This window comes from Phocoena sinus, chromosome 7 (genome assembly GCF_008692025.1).
Source record: "Phocoena sinus isolate mPhoSin1 chromosome 7, mPhoSin1.pri, whole genome shotgun sequence".
In the NCBI taxonomy this organism is placed as follows: Eukaryota; Metazoa; Chordata; class Mammalia; order Artiodactyla; family Phocoenidae; genus Phocoena; species Phocoena sinus.
In genome coordinates this window covers 71,543,125-71,565,535 of record NC_045769.1, presented here as the reverse complement: position 1 = coordinate 71,565,535, position 22,411 = coordinate 71,543,125, and the positions used below count along the sequence as shown (strand labels likewise).

The 22,411-nt window shown below is 37.5% G+C and overlaps 1 protein-coding gene across 8 annotated transcripts in view; it reads left to right on the top strand.

Moving 5' to 3' along the window:
* Positions 1-824: 824 nt before the first annotated feature.
* The window catches only part of TANK (TRAF family member associated NFKB activator), an 88,798-nt gene continuing 67,211 nt past the window's right edge, over positions 825-22,411 (top strand). For 2 of the 8 annotated variants that reach the window (XM_032636991.1, XM_032636992.1), the window contains exon 1: positions 16,041-16,317. Coding sequence is in view for 1 of the 8 variants with exons in the window: in XM_032636985.1 (XP_032492876.1) it covers positions 16,104-16,369 (266 nt within the window). In the remaining 7 variants the exon portion in view is untranslated. The other 6 variants (XM_032636988.1, XM_032636987.1, XM_032636990.1 and 3 more) reach the window with 6 other exon arrangements.

Genomic DNA, 22,411 nt, shown 5'->3' with positions numbered 1-22,411 from the left:
TTCAAAAGACAGATTTTAATCTGAGTGCTGCCTCTAACTTTCTTGGTGACTTTGAGCATTTACCCTCTCCTGTTTCCTCATCTGTAATAAAAAGGAAATGGAACAGATGGTGTCTAAGGACATTTCCAGCTCTAAAATTTTATAACAAAGAAAAATGTCTGGGGTGCATATGCCGCCTTCCATTTGCATGTAGAACTTGATGTTTTGCTCCAAGTAGCCTGAGAAGAATATATGTATTTGTAAAGCATTTCCCCAGTGTGCTGGCATATATGCTTATCCACATGAAGAGAGAATCTGAGGTCCCAGGGAGAAAAGCTCTTAAGAGCCTTTTATGTTTCACCTCTCTTCTAAGTACATGAGGTCAGGCTCTGGAATCCAGCATAAACTTTAATATTACTAGGCTTCATCCTAGTGACCTCTGTAGGCCATGAAGCAAAGACAACTACCCTCAAACCTAGTCTTCACCTACTGTTTATAAATATACTGCTCAGGTCAAAAAGTGACTTCTTAAAACCTAAAAAAAGCCATTTATCAAATAAGCTTACTTTAAACTTTTGCTACATGAAAATGCGCTTAATCCAAATATAATTTGGGGTTTACAATTTCTGGATTTTTGTTAAAACATCCTAGCTCTTCAAGTAAAGTATCTTTGCTTCAAAAGGAAGTCAAAGTTACAGCCACGGTGGTTTACAGAACATTTTCTGGTAGTCTTTGCTTTGTTTCAATATCTTGCCATGATTGGCTGTTGAAAGTTACAAAAAAGGAAGTCTTCAAGGCGGGGGATTTCTCAGTGGAAGTTCCCAGTTTAACTCAAGGGAGATCTCAGGACAGTTTGAGCGACACTGCTAGAGACTCGAGGTAAAACTTCCAGACCCTGTAACTGCCTACTTCTTTAAAAGCAATAGTCTATGAAGGAAGACTTGTAACCTGGAGAAGAGGTAATCAAAACTTTAGTAGTTCCTACCGATTCTCGAGCTAGCAAGGTGGCCTGGATGTCTTAAACTGAAGTGTTGCAGATTTGCTCTACAATTCCTTCTGTTAAGTGAGTAATTTATGACATGATTCAGTAATGCCTTTTATTCATTGCCACAGTTGGAAATTCAGCCTTTTAAAAATGGGGTCCCTAGCCAAGACTAAAGGAAAAATTTTTTAACTGTGATCTTTTTGCATTCTTCTCAACTTTTAAGGTAGAATTTATGTCTTTATTTGAAATGATTTTTTTAAAGTTTATATCTGGAATATAGCTTTCTCCAGTGAGTGGTTTTTATAACGTAAGACTTAAAAGATATATATTTAGCATAAGTTAAGTTGTATACTGCTTACTAGGTTGAAAAGTAAATACTGTATATATTCATACTGTTTTTGGTTAAATTTTTAAAGGTCAATTCTGGCCTGATCCAGTGTGTTCATTCAAACATTCACTCACATTTACTATTTTTCTATCTTCTAAGAAACACATGTTTATGAATATTTCTTTACAGTAAAGTATTAACCTTATAGAAAACTTTGCATTTCCTACCTTCGAACATTTAAATTTACACAATAATAGCAATCCAGTCTTATTCTATTATCAACTGGCCTTTATGTTCACAAAAAATGAATATTAAAGATAGTATAGTATATTCTCAAGAATAAGTAGATAGTTCAAAAAGATTAAACCTCAAGGATCATTACTATTGTTATATTAATAGCTGCCATTATTGAGTGTCTGCTACAGGGAAATGGTCACAGGATCTCCCAACTAGTAAGTGGTAGAGCCAGAGCTTAACCATAAATCCACATCATTTCTTTTTCCATGGCTCTCTGTTACCACTGCCCTGCCTTCTTACAATACTGAAAAAGTATTTTGAGTTATCTTATCTAAACTGCAAACTGATGGGGGGAAAAGGACAATACTTGGCCAAGATCACAGAGAAGCCAAGTCATTCACAGAAGCTTAGAATTCATTCCTAGGTCTTCCTTGTCCTCACTTGCCCACCCCATCTCCTCACTCCCTCCAGGGCTCACTTCCACCTGGGCACAGGTGCACACATTAGTCTGCCTCAATGCAGGAGGGGGGACCTATGGCTGTATACCAGGTCTAACCTGACTGAAGTTCCTGCTAGCAGCCAACTAGAGCAACATCCAATTATTTCTCTTAAACACTTATGACAATGAAAGAGATGGCCAACTGGAAGATTTAAAATAAATATGTTAAATTCCTCCCCAAAAGAGCTGGGGAGGAACTTATGCACTAATTTGAAGAAAATAATTATCCTTACAGGAGAGAACCTTACTGTCTGCAAACATTCTTTCTCTCCATTTGTTAAGGCCTCAGGAAACATAGGTTGTTTATTATAAAATGTATTCCAATATATTTTATCTTCTTCGTGTGTGTCATAGGGATGCTATCTTGATAAGGATATTATTTCCACTATATTTTCTAACTAATTACTGCTGACATTTAGGAAAATTCTTGATATCATAATTTTATCTTGCGTCCAGTCATTATATTGATATTTTATTTATTTCTAAATTATTTTAGGTAATTCACATGCAAAGCCTAGAAAGGAAGAATTTACTTTTGTCTTCTTTTTTTCTTCTGGTGGTGACATTGGCCAGAACTTCTAGAACAGTGTTTAATAACAGAGGAGATTGTAGCCAACCTCATCATGTTCTCATCTCAGTGGGAATTTCCCTAGTGGTTAACATTAAGAATGACGTAGGCTGTTGGTTTGAGATAAACACATTAATCATAAAGACCAAATAACTACCAAATATGCTTCTAACCCTAGTTTGCTGAAAGTGCATCAAGACTTCATGGTAAACTATATTCATTGTCTTTTTGATATCATCAGAGACAACTGTATGGTTTTTCTACTTTAAACTATATAGTGCCCTGTTGTTACACAATAGAGTAATTGTATTTTTTAAAAATTACATGTTGTTAAAAATCATCCCTCGGTAATAAAAGTAGGTTTATAATTATGAAGTATATTTTGTTATTGCCCTGGTTAAGATAATAAATTGGTTGATCAAAGCAAACTTTCCTCATTTTCTCTTCAATCCACATGCTTAAACGCCTCTCCCCTATTATTTTGGCTTCACAATTCAGTTCACAACTCAAATTAACAGAAAAGAATGAAAACAATGTGGAATAGCCAAGAAACCCTATCAAGGCAGAGCAACAAATACTCAAACAAAGCAGCTGTTCCTACACATTGTGCAAAAAGCTTTCTCCCTATTTTAACACTGCTAGCTGCAGACCACAATTCAGTTACAACCAACAGTGGTGTGCAAAATGTGTGTCCAAAGTGATTTATCTTACACCAATTTATATTAAGAAAACACATACTGAAAAAGAATTAATGAGAATTTTTGCATTCCTATTCATAAGTGAAATTCATCTGTATTTTTATTTTCTGATAAAAATACCAAAACTCTCCATGTTCTAAAAAAATTTCGTGGGACTTATCGGCTCCTTGAATGTTTAAAGAGCATATCTTAGCACTCTGTCCTTGACACGCACTTTTGGAAGTAATTCTTTAAAAGCTTTTCAACGTTTTCTATTGTTATTGACCTATTCAGGTTTTATGCCATTTTTTCACACAGTTTAGGTTATTTGTTGTTTATAAATAAAATTTTATCAAATTTTTCAAATGTATTAGTATACATGGTATTGTAATTTTTACCGTCTCCATAACCATATGGATAACCCTTTTCGTTATGTTTTCTCTCTCTTTTTTTCCTGATTGGACGTGTCAAAGGGTTAATCTCTTGGATGTATCTCATTTATGGTTAGCTCTTTTTTAAATAATTAGTTTTTGCTTTTATCTTTATTACTATTTTCTTACTGCCTTTCCTTCCTTTTAGATTATTTTACTTTTCCTTTCCTCAGTTTTAGATTTGGTTGCTTAGTTCATTTATTTTTTTTCTTTCTTATTTTGTAATGAAAGTATTTAAGGCTAGGAATTTTCTGAGTACCATTTTAACTGCTCTTACACGTTTATATCATTTTCACATTATTTCATTATTATTTTATGTTTTTCTAACTGCAGTTTTATTTCCTCTCTGATCCAAGAGTTATTTAGGACAATAAAGGTTTTTCTTGTTTTTTGGATTTTTTTTACCTAACAGACTTTATTTTTTTCGAACAGTTTTAGATTTAGAGAAAAAATGAGTAAACACTACAGAGAGTTCCCATGTACCACCCTGCCTCTTCCCCCGCACCCCTGCTCCCCAACATAGTTTCCCCTGTGATTAACGTATTAGTGTATGGTACATTTGTGACAATAGAGGAACAATACTGATACATTTTTATTAACTCAGTTTATAGTTTATTCAAATTTCCTTATTTTTTCCTTTTACAAAAATTGAGGTAAAATTCACATAACAAAGTTAAACATTATAAAGTGAACAATTTAGTGGTATTTAGTCTACTCACAGTGTTGTGCAACCACCACTTCTATCTAGCTTCAAAACATTTTTACCACCCCAAAAGGAAACCCTTTACCCATTAAGCAGTTGCTCTGCATTTCCTGCTCTCCTCAATCCCTGGCAACCACCAATCTGTGTCCTGTCTATATGAATATACCTATTCTGGATATTTCACATAAGTGAAATCATATAACCTGTGACTTTTTCTGTCTGGCTTTTTTTCACTTAGCATAGTATTTTCAAGATATATCCATGTTGTAGCATATGTCAGTACTTCATTTCTTTTATGGCCAAGTAATATTCTGTTGTCTGTGTATACACCATTTATTTATCCATTCATCTATTGATGGACAGGATATTTGGGCTGTTTTCACTTTTTGGCTATTGTAAACAGTGCTGCTATGACCATGCATTTACATTGTATGATTACCTATTTTCAATTCTTTTAAGTATATACCTCACAGTGGAATTGTGGGGTCACATTGTGGGCTAATTCTATGTTTAACTTTTTTTTTTTTTTTTTGCGGTACGCGGGCCTCTCACTGTTGTGGCCTCTTCCGTTGCAGAGCACAGGCTCCGGATGTGCAGGCTCAGCGGCCATGGCTCACGGGCCCAGCTGCTCCACGGCATGTGGGATTTTCCCAGACCGGGGCACGAACCCATGTCCCCTGCATGGGCAGGCGGACTCTCAACCACTGCGCCACCAGGGAAGCCCTATGTTTAACTTTTTAAGTAACTGCCAAATTGTTTTCCACAATGACTGAACCATTTTACATTCCCACCAGCAATGCATGAAAGTTCCAGTTTCTCCACATTCTTGCCAACACTTGTAATTTCTGGGTTTTTTGTTTTGTTTTGTTTTGTTTTTTGTTTTTGGCTACGTTGGGTCTTCGTTGCTATGTGCAGGCTTTTCTCTAGTTGTGGCAAGCAGGGGCTACTCTTCGTTGCGGTGCACAGGCTTCTCATTGTGGTGGCTTCTATTGCTACGGAGCACAGGCTCTAGGCGTGTGGGCTTCAGTAGTTGCAGCATGCGAGCTCAGTAGTTGCAGCACACAGGCTCAGTAGTTGTGGCAGGTGGGCCCTAGAGCATGCAGGCTTTAGTAGTTGCAATGCATGGGCTCAGTAGTTGTGGCTCTCAGGTTGTAGAGCGCAAGCTCAGTAGTTGTGGCGCACAGGCTTAGTTGCTCCACAGCATGTGGGATCTTCCCAGACCAAGGATCAAACCCATGTTCCCTGCATTGGCAGGCAGATTCTTAACCAGGTAAGTCCCCTTTCTGTTTTTTAAGTTATTATTATTATAGTCATCCTAATGGATGTTACATGATACCTCATTGCGGTTTTGATTTGCATTACCCTAATGACTAATGATGTCAAACATCCTTTCATGTGCTTTTTGGCCATCTGTATAGTCTCCTTGGAAAAATGTCTTCAAGTCCTTTACCCATTTTTTAATTGAGTTGTCCTTCTGTTGTTAGGCTAATATAATAAAAGAGTTCTTTATATATTCTGGATACACGACTCATGAAATACATAATTTGCAAACATTTTCTCCCATTCTACAGATTGCCTTTTGATAATGTCTTTCAATGCACAAAAGTTTATTTTCAAAAATTTTTAGAGTCCAATTTATTTTTTTCTTGATTGTATTTTTTTGTTTATTATTTTGGTATCATACCTAAGAATCCATTGCCAAATTCAAGGTCACAATGATTTACGTCTTTTCTAAGTTGTATAGTTTTAGCTCTTGTATTTAGATTACTTTTTCACTTTGAGTTAGTTTTTGTATATAATGTGAGATAGGGGTCCAGTTTTGTTATTTTCATTATGGATATCAGTTGCTCCAACATCATTTGTTGAAAAGACTATTCTTTCTCCATTAAATGGTCTTTGTACTCTGCTCAAAATCAATTGGCCATAGATGTAAGGGTTTATTTCTGGACTCTCAGTTCTATTCCTGTGGTCTATATGTCTATCTTTATGCTCTTAGCACACTGTTTTGATTACTGTAGCTTTGTAATGAGTTTTGAAATGGGGAAGTGTGAGTCCTCCAACTCTTTTAATTTTTTCAATATTCCTTGGTTATTTAGGGCTCCTTGCAATTCTACATGAAACTGAAGATTGGCTTTTTCATTTCTGAAAAAAGTCATTGGAATTTTGATACAGATTACATTAAATCTGTAGATCATTTGGGGAGTATTGCCATTTTAACAATTTTAACTCTTCCAATTCATGAACACAGAATGTCTTCCCATTTATTTAGGTCTTCTTTCATTTTTTTCAGCAATATTTTGTAGTTTTCAGTGTACAAGTCATTTGCCTCTTTGGTTAAATTTATTCCTAGATATTTCATTCTTTTGGATGCTATTATAAATTAAATTGTCTCCTTAATTTTCTTTTTGAATTGTTCATTGATAACATATTGAAACCAACTGATTTCTGAGTGTTGATCTTGTATCCTGCAATTTTGCTAAATTCATTTATTAGCTCTAGTAGCTTTCCTGTGGATTGTTTGGGATTTTCTACATGTAGGACAATGTCATTTGCAGATATAGTTTTACTTCTTCCTTTTTAATTTAGATCCCTTTTCTTTTTCTTGTTTAATTGCTCTTGCTAGAACTACCATGACAATGTTGAATAGCAGTAGTGAAAAAAAGCACCCTTGTCTTGTTCCTGATCTTAGGGACAAATCTTTCAGTCTTTCACCATTGAGTATGATGTTAGCTGTGGGTTTTTCATAAATTCAGAATGTCTTAATTTCCCCTTCATTTTTGAAGAATGGTTTTGCCGGATATAGAATTCTTGGTTGGCACCTATTTCTTTTTTTTTCCCAGCATTTTAAATATGTCATCCCACTGCCTTCTGGCCTCCATGATTCAAAGTGAAATTGGCTGGTTAATCTCACAGAGGATCCCTTGTAAATAAAGAGTTGCTTCTCTCGCTGCTTTCAAGATTCTCTCATTGTATTTGGCTTTCAACAGTTTGATTATAATGTGTCTCAGTGTGAATCTGAGTTTAGCCTACTTGAGTTCACTGAACTTGAATGTACAAATTCAGTCTTTCATCAAATTGGGAAGTTTTCAACCATTATTTCTTTAAATATATTTTCTGCTCCTTTTCGCTCACCTCTCCTTCAGAACTTCCATAATGCATATTTTGGCTTACAAGATGATGTTTCATAGGCCTCTTAGGCTCTATGCACTTTTCTTTATTCTCTTTCCCTTTCTGTTCCTCTATCTAGATAGTTTCAATTGTCTTATCATCACATTCACTGACGTCTTCTGCCTGCTCAAATCTGTTGCCCCTCTAGTGAATTTTTCATTTCACTTATTGTACTGTTCAGCTCCAGAGTTTCTATTTGGTTCCTTTTTACAATTTCTATCTCTTTATTGATAATGTCATCTTGTTCATACATCATTTTCTGATTTCCTTTGGTTTTTTGGTCCACAGTTTCCTTTGGCTTTTTGGGCATATGTAAGACAATTGATTTAAAGTAAGAGCTTTTTCTAGTAAGTACAATCTCTACACTTCCTTAGGGTGAACCCTTAAAGACATTTAAAATGATAATTCTGACTACTTACTTAAATTAAAAATCAACTGCATGTAGAACGACCTACTTAAGTTACAGATATTATCTATACAACATGGGTTTGAACTGCATGGGTCCACTAGTAGTGGATTCTCTTCAATAAACATGTACTACACGATCTGCAGTTGGTTGTATCTGCAGTTACAGAACCATGGATATGGAGGGCTGACTGTAACATTATATGTGGATTTTCAACTGCATACGGGGGTTGGTGCCCCAACCCTCTCATTGTTCAAATGTCAACTGTATTAGCTAATATTTATTGAGTTCCTCCTATAATCCAGGCCCTGTTCATATATTATCTCACTGTACACATACACATACACACACAACTTTTTTTTTCTTTTGTGGTACACGGGCCTCTCACTGTTGTGGCCTCTCCCGTTGCAAAGCACAGGCTCCGGACGCGCAGGCCCACTGGCCATGGCTCACGGGCCCAGCCGCTCCGCGGCATGTGGGACCCTCCCAGACCGAGGCACAAACCCGTGTCCCCTGCACCGGCAGGCAGGCTCTCAACCACTGCACCAACAGGGAAGCCCCACACACAACTTTTGAGGCCAGTATTATTATAGTCTATACTTGACAGGAGAAGAAACTGAAGCTCGAGGTTGGTCATATGATTAGTAAATGGCAATACCAACATATGACTGGGGCAATTTTAATGAGAACTCTCATTTATAGCCTGCTTGCATTAGCCTATGTCAGCTTGAGTTTGCCTTTGTGAGGGCAATGATCATCTAGGCCTCAGACTGTGTTACAAGTTTCTTTAATATTAGTTGTAATAGCCATCCTAACTTCAGAAACACCCAAATATGTGTCTTGGAATTTCAAGTGTGAGGCATGTCATAAAGGGGAAAGGACAGGGTGAAATAGGAGCCCATAGTTCTAACCTGGAAGAGAAGTCAAGTGGGGCCCTGCTTTGGATCAGACCATTCAGCTGAGGCCTTAATAGACCAAGCAAAATGTGAGGGAAACATGTTCTAGTATGAGGAAAACACACTAGCAAACACCTGAAAAAGACAGAACACGGAACATTTGAGGTGTTGAAAGAAGCCAGAAGAAGAGGCAGGATATGAATCTAGAGAAGTAAGAAGAAACCTCATACTATGTTTAGAGTTTGGATTTTATTCTAAGGTTAATAGAAAGTGACTTTGGGTGCTAAAGGAACATAATAAAATTTAGAATTTGACAAGAGAAGAACTTAGGAGAATAGTTAGGAGATTGTGTGGTAAATACGAATTTGATGATGGCCTGAACAAGGGGTGTCTATAACAGAGTCAGAGTGTGACAGTGAGGACAGAGTTGACAATGAGGACAGAGTATATGCATGCAAAAACAATGTTGCAGAGGAGTGCTCACAAGAGTTACCTTATTGGATGAGTTTTACATCTTCATTACATGAGCAATGCTTTCCTTTCTTTCTCCTCTATTGAGGAGCATGAAAAAATGGGGAATTCTATGGTGGTCCAATGGTTAGGATTCCTCGCTCTCACTGCCAAGGGCCAGGGTTCAATCCCTGGTGGGGGAACTAAGATCCCACAAGCCATGAGGTGCGGCCAAAAGCATAAACATAAACAATAAGCATATAATTTTTAATGGCTTTATTGGAGTATAATTGCTTTTAATTCTACTTGTAGTTATTTACCTTTATATATTTTTTAAAAATCTAAAATAATATATGTTCAATTATAATATCATTGTTAGAATGAGAGCCTATCATTTCCTTGTTTTCACATATAGAAGATAAGAAAATGAGTAAATTAGAACTTTCTCCTTCCTGCCACCTCTCTTCTACCCACTTGAGTTTTGTTGTTATAATCAGGAAGTTTAGAACAAATTATTACTAAACTATTTATTTATACTTGGACCTTATATCTTAAAGATTACTTTTAATATTCTCATTATATTTGCAACAAGTTTTTACCTAATCCAATATTTAAATTATTTCAAATATTTACAGATATTTCTTTTATATCAGAATTTCACCTTTCTTAGTTTTTGCACTTTGATTCCCTTCTGACTAACTGAAGTGTATGTCCAGTTATTTCAGGACATAGGTGAAATATCTCTGAACTATAAGGTATCTAAGAATGTCTTAGTTTTCCTTTCCTATGAAAATGATAATTCGAGTGGGTATAGACTTTGTAAGTCAAATCTTTCTCAGGCTGCTGTACGTGTTATTCTATTCAGCTTCTGAAATTTAACGTTGAAGTTAAGTCTATTTTTCATTTTTTTTCTCCCTTTGAAAATAGTTTCATTTTTTAATCTGTATTCTTATTGAATTTTTTCCATACTTTATATTCAGAAAGCTTTCTCTCACCCCCTGATGACTAGACTAAGGCCTCTCCAATGTGTTTTTTGAGTACCCTATTCTTACCCTTATTGTTATGGTGTAATACCACATTGTATAGCAATTGCCTGTTTCTTGTATGTATATCATCCACAATAGACGCTAAGTTCTTTTAAGGTAGAACTGTGACTTGGTAATCTTTGTAGCCCTAACTTTTAGCATATAGCAAGCACTCACAAAATAGTTCCTGAATAAATGAATGGATACATAATTTAACATTACAATTTTTATCAGGATAGGTCAAAACGTTGGGCTCTTTTCATTAATACATTTCAAAACTCACTGAGTTCTTTTCATCTCTGATTGTCTTATATCAAAGTATTACTTCGGATATATTCTGATATATCTTTAGTTGCTACTTCTGTTCCATTTACTCGGATCTCTTTTTCAGAAGTTGGAGCACTATCTTTCCACTATTACATTTAATATCTATTTCTCCTTTCCATTCACATTTTGAGAGAGTTTTTCAAGCTTTTTCTCTAATCATTGATTTAACATTCTGCAGTATGGATTCCATTTTTTATTATGTTCAAATAATATTTGAATTTTGATGTTGCATGTTCTGTGTCCTTACAACCTTAACTTACCCAACTTTGTTTTTACTTCTCCCTTCTTATCTTAGCTCAATATCATGTCTTAGATTTCAACTCTTGTATCACAGAAAATACAAATTGGATTCTTTCCACTTACTTATGCTTCTGGCAAACCATATTCTAGAGTGCTCATTTTCTTAGGATTTGGGGGGACTTTGCTCTTCTTCCTTTATGCAACACAGTCTTTTCAAAGGGATGCTTTATCTTGTATTACACTCATTAATACAGGTATATTATATCTTGTATTAAACTCATTCCAAGGTTTGTGTAGCCCTTACTAACCAGATGTGTGGATTTTATTTGGTTCTTCTCATTATCTTCCTGATTTCTACTAGCTCCTCAGCACAGATCTTGAGCTGGGAGACATAAAGACATGCATAGTTCACAGCTAACTTTTGGATCGAAAGCTAACATTTACCAACTTTGTCACTATGAATACTGGCCTGAGGCAGAGATCCCTCACCCTTATTGCCTAGTTGTTTTACTATGAAGAAGAGAATTCCTGGTTAATCAGGAAAAAATCATTGGTCTTTTCCTTGATAGGAGCCAGGTATGAAAAACTAAACTCCCAGAGAGTCAAACACACAGCGTTGTCTGCCCAGGCCCTTCCATTATTTGCTTCACATATCCTTAGATACAGAGTATCACATCTGTCCACTCCCATTGGGATCATGTTGGTATACTCCAAACCAGAGCTCAAAAATATCAATAGATAATTAAAAAACGTACTAATAGGGGACAATGGGGCAACAAGTTGTAAAATAGTACTTGAAGGTAACACATAGTAGTGGGGTTACTGTCCAATTCACTAGTAGGTGACATGAGGCAGATAGCTTTCTTACTATCCTTCAGGGTCACAGGTTTGCTCACCTTCAAACAACAAAGTTCATGTCCATTTCAGCCCTACAGTTCTTGCAAGTGGTGGAAAATCTTGTCAAATTCTGTCAGTAGGATGCTTATCAGCAGGGTTATAGCAACTCTGGAAGACTCAAGCCCAAGTTGGCAAGGCTTGGCAAGTGAGTGAGCACCTATTTCAGCCAAGTGCCCTGTACAGGGCACAGCCTCTCAGCCATATGCGCTGGGTCTGGTCATCAATCCTGCCTTTTGATGCTATTGTGAGTGCTCATATTTTTCTGATTTTTCATTAGGCATTTAATTCAGAGACTCTGAGACAAAAACAGCTAGTCCAGATGTCATCCTAAATCAGAAGTCAACCAGATTCTATTAATAGTGACATTTCACATCAAAGATTTGACTAAGACCATTGATGCATACCTGGCATTCCAAGTTAGTTGTAGTAAGTGTTTATACTGGCAGCTTTCCTTGTTTCTAGATTTATATTCAGAACTCTCAATAAAATATTAAGCAGTTTTGAAAACAGGTCCTGAAATAGTTTTAATGAAGCTGCAGTTCTCATTTTCATTCCACCCTACCCTCCAGTACTACTTGTTAACCTGAGGTATATAATAATATAAGGAAAATTAGAGTGAAATTATGTCATTTTTAAAGAATTATTCCTCAAATGAATATCCTAACTCAATTCCTAACCTTAATAAAACATATTGTATGTCATTTCTAAAAAATTCATCATCATTATAAAAAAAGGAAAATGTTTGACACTGTTTTAGCACAAACTCATCCACTTACCCCAGCATTTATGCATGTTTCAGACATTGGAGCAGTATGCAGCCACTTCTCTTTATGACTACAACATCATGGGAGTGGAAAGAGATAAAAATATATAGTTAAGAAATGTGTGTTTAATTTTTTCTTTCCTTATTTAAAGTGTTTAGCACTTTCATATTTCAAAATGCTCATGAATTCAGTTTTAGATTCTGAGTGTATTATTAAATTCTACTATTTAAATTAGAAATGGTCAAAGTAGCTCCTTCAATTTGCTCAAAAGCAGTGCTGGATAAGTTAGACTTTGTTAAAATTAAATTTTTCTGCTCTGCAAAAGACACTGTAAAAAGAATGAAAAGACAAGCCACAGACTGGGAGAAAATATTTTCAAAAGATACATCTGATAAAGGACTGTTATGCAAAACATAAAAAGAACTCTTAAAATTCAACAATAAGAAAACAAACAACCCAATTTTAAAATAGGCCAAATACCTTAACAGATACTTCACAAAAGAAGATATACAGATTGCAAATAACTGTGTGAATAGATGCTCCACATTATATGTCATCAGGGAAATGAAAATTAAAACACAATGATATACCACTACACTCCTACTTGAATGGTCAAAAGCCAGAACACACAACACCAAATGCTGATGAGGATGTGGAGCAAAAGGAACTCCCATTCATTGCTGGTGGGAATGCAAAATGGTACAGCCACTTTGGAAGACACTTTGGCAGCTTGTTACAAAACTAAATATACTCTTGCTCTACAGCCCAACAATCACGCTCCTTGGTATTTACCCAAAGTAGTTGAAAATATGTGCACACAAAAACCTGTGCACTAATGTTTATAGCAGCTTTATTCAAATTGCCAAAAGTTGAAGCAACCAAGGTGTCCTTCAGTAGGCAAATGGATAAATAAACTGTGGTACATCCAGACAATGGAATATTATTCAGTGCTAAAAAGAAATGATCTATCAAGCCATGAAAAGGCATGGAAGAAACTCAAATGCATATTACTAAGTGAAAGAAGCCAATCTGAAAAGGCTACCTACTGTATGATTCCAACAATATGACAATCTGGAAAAGGCAAAACTATGGAGACAGTAAAAAGATCAGTGGTTGTCAGAGATTAGGGAGAGGGAGAGATGAATAGGTGGATCATAGAGGATTTTTAGGGCAATGAAATTATTCTTGTATAGTATGATACTATAATGATGGATACATGTCAGAGTGTATAGAGTATACTAGTATCCTCCAGTATACTGTAGTATAATACTATAATGATAGATACATGGCATTATGCTTCTGTCCACACCCATCAAATGTACAACACCAAGAGTGAACCCTAATGGAAACTATGGACTTTGAATGATAATAGTATGTCAATGTAGTTTCATCAATTGTGACAAACGTATCACCCTGATGGGAAGTGTTGATGATGAAACAGTCTTATGCATGTTTCAGGTAGGGAGTATGTGGTAAACCTCTGTATCTTCCTCTCACATTTACTGTGAAGTTAAAATTACTCTTAAAAAATCTTTTTTAAAATGTGCTGTACTGTCATGTTTAACTCAATTACTTATTACAGGAAAACTGTTCAACTGGTCATAATGCTATACACAAGAAGTTTCTGTTTTTTTTTTAAAAAAGTTTTTTAAATTATGCTTTGGCTTTGACTTTAAAAAATAAGCCCAATATTCAAGTTAACCAAGTAGAATACACTGCAATTTGGCAAGTTTTTAAATTCTTGGACTTACCGGCCTAAGGAAAGAAGTATAAACATCCATGATTCAGAAATGTAGGGAGAAACTGAGGCAGTCAGAACCCCATCCTTCTGCTCTAACAGAGAAAAGATACTATCCTAGGAGGAGCAAGATCCTGGACTCCCCTGGGAGATAGCAGCTTCTAAGATATATGGGACAGCATGACTAGAAAAAAGGAGCTCAAGATTCCAGGGCTAGGCTTGCAACTTTCAGGATGAATAAAGATTCTTGCATGGACTGAAGACCTGTCCAGGTATGGCTTAGCCAAGACCACTAGGACAGGAGTGTTACAGGAGTGTTCAGGAGTGTTCTCAACTTTGGAAATTTCATCAAGTCTATGGATATAGAGCTATGTTCTAGAGCAGGCTCTGCCTGACAACAATATACAGTGCTCATGGTCACTTTAATCTTTACTATGAAATCACTGTTTCAGCACCCTTAGTATGCTTGTGCTTGGTGATAAAGTCTTTTTTAAACACCATTAACCATTGTCAGATATATGCAAAAATAGTGAGTTTTAAAAATGTTTAATTAAATAAATAGTAGGTCATCACCATGGAAGCTTCTGAAAGTGCTACATGCATTCACCCAGAACAGTTATGCTCCAGTCCATGTAGAGAGTCCCAGCCTTCAGTGCTCTCAGGAAGCTTCCACATGTGCTGTGGATTTGACTGCTCTTTTCCTGAAAGGAGTCCTAGGGATGACCTTGGTGGTGGGAAGGAGCCAGCATGACATGAGTGACTCCAGACAACACCTTTCATTTACAGAGCATTCTGAACTTTACCACGACTTTTGCTTACATTATGGATTGATTCTGCAGCCATCCATCCAGTGATGTAGGTTATCATTGTCATTTGTCAGATTTTAGAGTATCAATGTTCATTAGGTTAAGCAACTTGCCTGAGGTAGTAGGTATTCGAGCTAAAACTTTTCTTGAGGTATCTGTCTAAACTTTCTATCTTGGAGAATATTCAAGCATGGCTAGGAAATGGAATAATGGGGAATCATAAGTCATGGGAAATGTTAACGGTCTACTTGCATGTAGCAATCATCCAACTTTTAATGAAAGGTGTTACTAGTTGGGGGAAAAAAACAAGTGTGTGTGTGTTTGTGTGTGTGTGTGTGTAATTTTTCTCAGAGTGTGGAGCTTAATCACCTTAATCACATTCATATAGGGATATGTTGAAAATTCGGGTTCCTGGGCTTCACCCCAGTTGCTCTGAACTCTGGGAATCTCTAGGGGTGAATCTACATCTTTAACAAGCCTCTCAGGTGATTCTTGCGTAATTCTCAGGTGATTCTCAGCTCACACACTGGGTGATGCTAGACCCTGTTATTTGTTGTTTGGCAAAAAGCTAGCCAACACACTCAGGTGACCTTTAAACTTGACATTGTATGCCTTTCCGTGGCTGTGGTTTTCCCTGCGAGGAGGGGCGGGGCTGCGCTGGGCGGGGCTTGGATGAGCGGGGCTTGGCTTGGATGAGGGGCGAGAGTGGGCGGGGCGGGGAGGGGCGGGGCCGGAGAGGCCAGGCCTGGAGAGGTGGAGGGTGAAGGGTTAATGCTCCGCGCGCAGGCGCTGCCCTCTGAACTGGAACGGAAAACAACTTCCGGTTGGAGTCACTCCGCCGGGCGCCGGCGACCCGAGGTGTGAGAGACCGGCGCGGAAGCCCAGAACTGTGAGTAAGAAACTTCGTGAGCTAGTTGGTGTGTCCGAAGCCGTCGGGCACGGCGACAGAGAACTTGTGTGTGTGAGCGACGCTGGCCGTATGGGCGCCGCAGGGAGAGAAGCCGAGGAGCTGCAGAGACAACCAGTTCTCAGAGTGGGGAGGGACTTAGTGCGAGAGAAACCACCTGGGTCCCCATCCCCGAGCGGACCAGGGAGGGGCTTTCCGGGCCCGCGACGTCAGCGCAGCAACGACGGACCCCGCTGCGACGGCAGCAGGCGAGGGATCCTGCCCGACTCCGCGTCGGCTGCTCTCGGTGACTTGACTTCTTGGCTAGCCACCGGGGAGGCAGGGCTTGCGATATCAGGGTGAGCAGTGGACCCCGCCTGGAGGTCCCAGCGTCCTTTGAGGACGCGGGCTGCCTTGCAGAAGCTAGTACTATCGTTGTTACTCTTCCGAAAACTTCGTCGGTTCTTTCTGTTGTTTTTTCCCCAAGATTATTGCACAGTTTCGCTCTCAGCTTTCTTGTGGGGTGTTATCATAGCCTTGTCAATGAGAAGTTGGGTAACTTCCCCGAGGGTCACGGAGAGAATAGATGGCTGAGGCGGAAAGAGCAGAAGCAAACCCTGCCCCCAGTGGGAACCGGGCGTTAGGTGGAATCCCCCGCGCGGCGTAAACTGACTAGCGACGAGTTACGGGTGTCACAAGCTGTGCTTGTCACGAAGTGAAGAAAGAAGGGGGAAGACACTCAAACCAAAGAGTCTTTGTGTCTCTTATTATGCTGTAACAGGCAGAAGTAGAGCAGCCTTTGCTATGTCAAGTGTCATTTATCTCACAGATTCACTTGACAAGTTATATCTTAAGAGAGAAACGGTAGTAAAGGAAGTGAAATGACATGAAAGTGAAGGAAAATAACGTGATCTGCTTCCCTACCGCGGTTGGAATACACATTTCAAACGAGAGGTAGCAGAGAAGCAAGCTCTGTATTCTGCTGAAAAATTATTTTGCCCCTCTCATTAGGGAGGGGAGGAGAACCCTAAAGTGATAGTCATGCATAAGCAGAAAATGTAACTCCTTCACAGCCCTCTCCCCAACCACAGGTACTCCAACGTCTTCCACATCTCTCGTGTATGTAAACGTGTTGTTTCGCTTTCTTATGAAAATGAGATTATGTATGCATACAGTTCTATTATCTGGTTTTTCAGATGAAAAATATATAGTGGAAATCTTACCACATGTAGCTCTACTTTATCTTAATGTCAGTATGGTATTCCTTTGCCTGGATGTACCATATGTAGTTAACCATTTCTTGATATTGCCTGTGTATATATTTTGCTCTTGTTCTACAAAATTATCTGTATTTCATTAGGATACAGATATATTAATCCTCTGTGAATTATATGGCAAATATTTTCAAGAACTATCAGTCTTTGGTTTAAATGCCCAGGTTTTGTATCGCTTAAGAATGCTGTCCATACTCAAAAATTATTAAAATATTTTCCTGTATTGTCTGTTAATTCTTTTCATAGTTTTGTATGCTTTACTCATTAAAACATATGAAAATTATTTTTGTACATTGTATAAGATAAGGTTAGCTATTTTCCCTGAAATCATTTGCTGAAATCAATTCTTTCCCAACTGACTAGAAATACTACCTTAATATAGTAAATTTCCACCTGTACATGAGTCTTTTTTTTTGGATTCTTCTGTTGCTGTGTTCTATTTGCCTCTTCCTATACAAATACCAATCTCTTTGATTAGGCACTTTTTAGTAATTCATAAAGCAAGTCCCTCTTCATTTGCCTTTTTCAAAATATCCTTGGTGATTGCATTCTCTTCTCAGGTAAAATTTAAAGTAAACTGTTTATGTTTCATTAAAACATAACTTTTGGGGGGATCTTGGCCATCCAGTAATATTTTGTGACTGGTATGTAGATAATTTATATATCTGGCCAACTTTCTAAACTTATTAGTTGTAATAAGTTTTTTCTCTTGAATTTTCTAGGGAAACAGTCATCTAAATATAATCTTATCTCCTTCTTTATACTTCTTTCTTTCTTTGGTTTAATAAATTTCTAGCTTCTCCAGAACAGTGGTATATAATAACATTGATTCAGGCCATCCTTATCATATTTCTTAGTTTGGGGATGTTTTTACTGTGTCATCATTAAATATGAATTTTAGAGTAAATTTCAAATAATTTTATTTATCAAGGAAGTGTCTTTAATATTTCTAGCTACTGGGATTTTTGCAGGGAATGGATTTTGGATTGTGCCTAAAGTTGGGTTTTTTTGTTTTTTCTTTTGGTCTGTTTGCATTGGCTAGCACTTGGAGAACAGTTTTAACTAACAGATGTTGAATGTTCATTTGGTCTGTATATTTCTTGTTGTCAAGATGATGTCTTTTCATTACTACTTAACTAAACATTTTTATCAGGAGTAGAAGTTGAGTTTTGTCATACGGCATTTTGGCATCTATCATGGCCTATCATGTGCTTTTCTTCCTTGATCTATTAGAATGGAAAATTGTTTTAGTAGATTTTTGGGGGTTTTGTTGTTGTTGTTTTGCTTGTTTGTTTTTTAATTTTTATTGGAGTATAGTTGATTTACAATGTTATGTTAGCTTCAGGTATACAGCAAAGTGAATCAGTTATACATATACATAGATCCACTTTTTTTTTTTTTAGATTCTTTTCCCATATGGCCCATTACAGAGTATTGAGTAGAGTTCCCTGTGCTATATACAGCAAGTTCTTATTAGTTATCTATTTTATATATAGTAGTGTGTATATGTGAATCCCAATCTCCCAATTTATCCCTCCCCCCCTTTCCCCCTTGGTAACCATGTTTGTTTTCTGCATCTGTGGCTCTACTTCTGTTCTGTAAATAAGTTCATTTTTACCCTTGATTTCTAGTTTTTGAACCAACCTTACACTTGGTCATTGTGTAATAGTTAAGCATATAGGTTTCTTTCCGGTCACATTTTTATTTAAAATCAGTAATTGAGTTTCATCTGTAGTTATCTTTGGCAGAGTTTGATAGCAAGGCTATGCTGATTTTCTAAAAAGAATTGAGAAGAGTTCCTTCTTTCTCTGCTCTGAGGTAGTGTAAATACAGCTTAAGAGCTCTCTATTTGAAGGTCTGAAAGAATTCACTCATGAACCCGTCTGAAAGTACAGTGGACCCTTGAATAACACTTGGGGGTTAGGGGTGCCAAGCCTACCAGCAGTTGAAAATCTGCATGTAATTTATAGTTAGCCCTCCGTGTCTGAGGTTCTGCATCCTCAGATTCAACCAACTTCAGATAGTATAGTACTGTAGTATATATTTAGTGGGAAAAAAATTCCCCTGTAAGTGTATCCATGCAGTTAAAACCCATGTTGTTCAAGGGTCAATTGTACATTGTTCTTAAAAACAGCAATAATATTCAGCAAAAAGGTCCAGAACTTTAAAAGGCGAACAAACAAAAACTCCTTAGAGTAAATCCTTATAAAAGAAAGGGTGTGAAACACCAATAATGTCAAGAAAGAAGAACTGCTGTACTGATCCTGGTTATTTTTGTCCCCCACCTTTTTTTTCCCCCCCGTTCTGGGAAAATGCTGTAGGTAGACTGAGGCTGATAATAAAGTGTTTTACTGTTTTTTCTCTTCTCTACTCCAGTTTATGAAGGAAAGAGTGTTGCTTCTACATGGGCAAGCTCTTCTATGCCCTGAAAGAAACCAGGAGGGATACTCAACTGAGAAAGCATCAGTTTCACTTTGTTGTCATCAGCTTCCCAATTTTGCCAGGAAATTTCTTGCTTTAGAGGTAGTAACCAAGCTGACATTCTCCTCTAGCCAAATCCCATAGGGGAGTTTCAAAAGGAGTGGTTGAGAACATATGCAAGCTCAGCATGCTTTTACTTATTTAATATGAAGTGAAAATCAGTAGCACAATCTAGGTATGTACATGGCCTGTGCACACACGTAAGAACAGGGCTGGCTTCTAAGGAATACAAACCATCCAACCAAAGCCCACCGTTTTACTCAGCTAACGGTTTACTGTTAATATGTGGATAGTATTGTATTATGTAATCTTTGGTAGAGTTATTAACTTTTATAAATGATTATTTTAAATATTTTTTGATTACTTTCAAGACTATTACCTTAGATAATGGAGTTTAGCAGTGTACATCTGTGAACTGTGGAGGAGACTTCAAGACACTTTTAAGTGTTATTTACAGAAGAATACAGGCATTATGTCAATGCTTGGATATTTGAGTATCTTAAATTATCATCTATTAATCTAGAACAGATAATTATTGGCATAATTTGGGGGGCATGCCCTAAATAAATAAAGACTTGCATGTTTTTTAAAAGCATACCTATTATCTGTAAGGAAATGGTAAAAAATAGATAACCTGTTGATGTAAAACTTCACTATTCTAACTACAGTTGATCCTTGAACAACACAGGGGTTAGGCATGCCAACCCTCTGCTCAGTTGAAAATCTGCATATATTTTACAGTCAGCCTTCTGTATCTAAGGTTCCTCCGTATCTGTGGTTCCACCATACTGGCAGTTCCACATCCAGGGATTCAACCAACCACAACTGAGCAATGTAGTGTTTATGTTTACCTCAGATGGGTAGAACATCACATGCCTAATTTCCTTTTTGGTGTTAATACTATTTAGTTTTGCACTTCAACCCATAGAATTTGATAAACAGTTTGAGAGAGGTCCTACTGGAGATAAAAAAGGAAATGAGGCAAAGCTGAGACTCATGGGTGTGGTCTTTGGCTATAAAGTCTTCTTTTAACTCTTAGAAGATAGCACAAAAAGTTTCACCAAGTTTTAACATCCAGCAAAGTGGAGAACCTGGTCTGGGGAGCTTTTGGTTTGATCAGTGGGATTGTCTTACCTTGTTTATCCTGATGCATTTAGCAATCCAGCTTATGAAAAAAATACAAAATCCAAATTCTGACACTACTGGATCTATGATATTTAAGTTTCTATTATTTTAGCTGCCTGATTGGAACATAGTAACAGTGTAGTGCAGTGTGCTATGGGTATATCCATAACCGAAGTTTACAACCTGGAAAGTGAGAACAGAAATGCAAGCTGTCATTTTGGGGAATTGGCTGCTTGTGTTATGGAACTTTCTTAAAAGTGGGAAATGATCGTAAGTAAATGTCAGGAGTGACAGTTCTCTTCCATTTCCTCTCTTCAGGCAAGGAAAACATACATACTTTTTAGTGTCTTTAAAGGTTTACCTTAACCATCTAAGACAGAGGATGTTATTTTATTTATGTGTATATACTACATTGTTGACTTATTTTCTGCTTTTTGCTTCTGTTGCTTTGTGTGAGTGAGGAGGCAAACATAGAGCTAAGATAGGATGTATCTCACTTATTCACCTCTTCGTTTGCTAAGATGGCAACTTTTCTGAGATAGAATATGAACTCTTATTATTATTCATACCCTGAGGGGTTGGGAAAAGCAGGTGACTTTCTTTTCTAGGGCAGAGTGGAAGACGTCATAGTTACTCTATGTGGTCCTTCCCCCATCCTGAAGCTTCTGTAGATTTAAACTGGCGTCTTACCACAAGTGTGAACCCTGGTAGAATACTTACCCAGAAGCAGAATAGTCTCAGCAGTGGGGGAAACCCAGCAGAGGACCTTTTTCTACTTACTAAATCACCCAAACTTGTCTCTACTTGTCCACCAAAAGTAGACTTGTTAAAGATTTATAAATCATTTTAGGGGTGGAGGTGGTGGAAATCTACCTTTAGGCCTGTGATTCTTTTCAAACTTGAAATCCCAATGTATATAACTAATCACAGTTGAGCTGCTCTGGCTGAACTGAGCAATTGGTGGTAGACCATTGTTTGGCTCATACACCTACAGCCTCAGTGGAGCTCCAAAAGCACCACTACTTTCTTTGATTATTACTTTTTATTCAGGATTGGTTAGATATCATTTGGTATCATAATGCTGGTTGTCAAAGACAACAGGCTTAAGATATTTTTATCTATAAAATAAGGGAAGAAATGTTTGTTTAAAAAGAAGGAGGGGGACTTCCCTGGTGGCACAGTGCTTAAGAATCCGCCTGCCAATGCAGGGGACATGGGTTCGAGCCCTGGTCCGGGAAAATCCCACATGCCACAGAGCAACTAAGCCCATGCTCCACAACTACTGAGCCTGTGCTCTAGAGCTCACTAGCCACAACTACTGAGCCCACATGCCACAACTACTGAAGCCCGGGCACCTAGAGCCCATGCTCCACAACAAGAGAAGCCACCACAATGAGAAGCCCGTGCACCTCAACAAAGAGTAGCCCCCGCTCGCCACAGCTAGAGAAAGCCCGCGCGCAGCAACGAAGACCCAATGCAGCTAAAAATAAATAAATAAACAAACAAGAAGAAGGAGGGTGG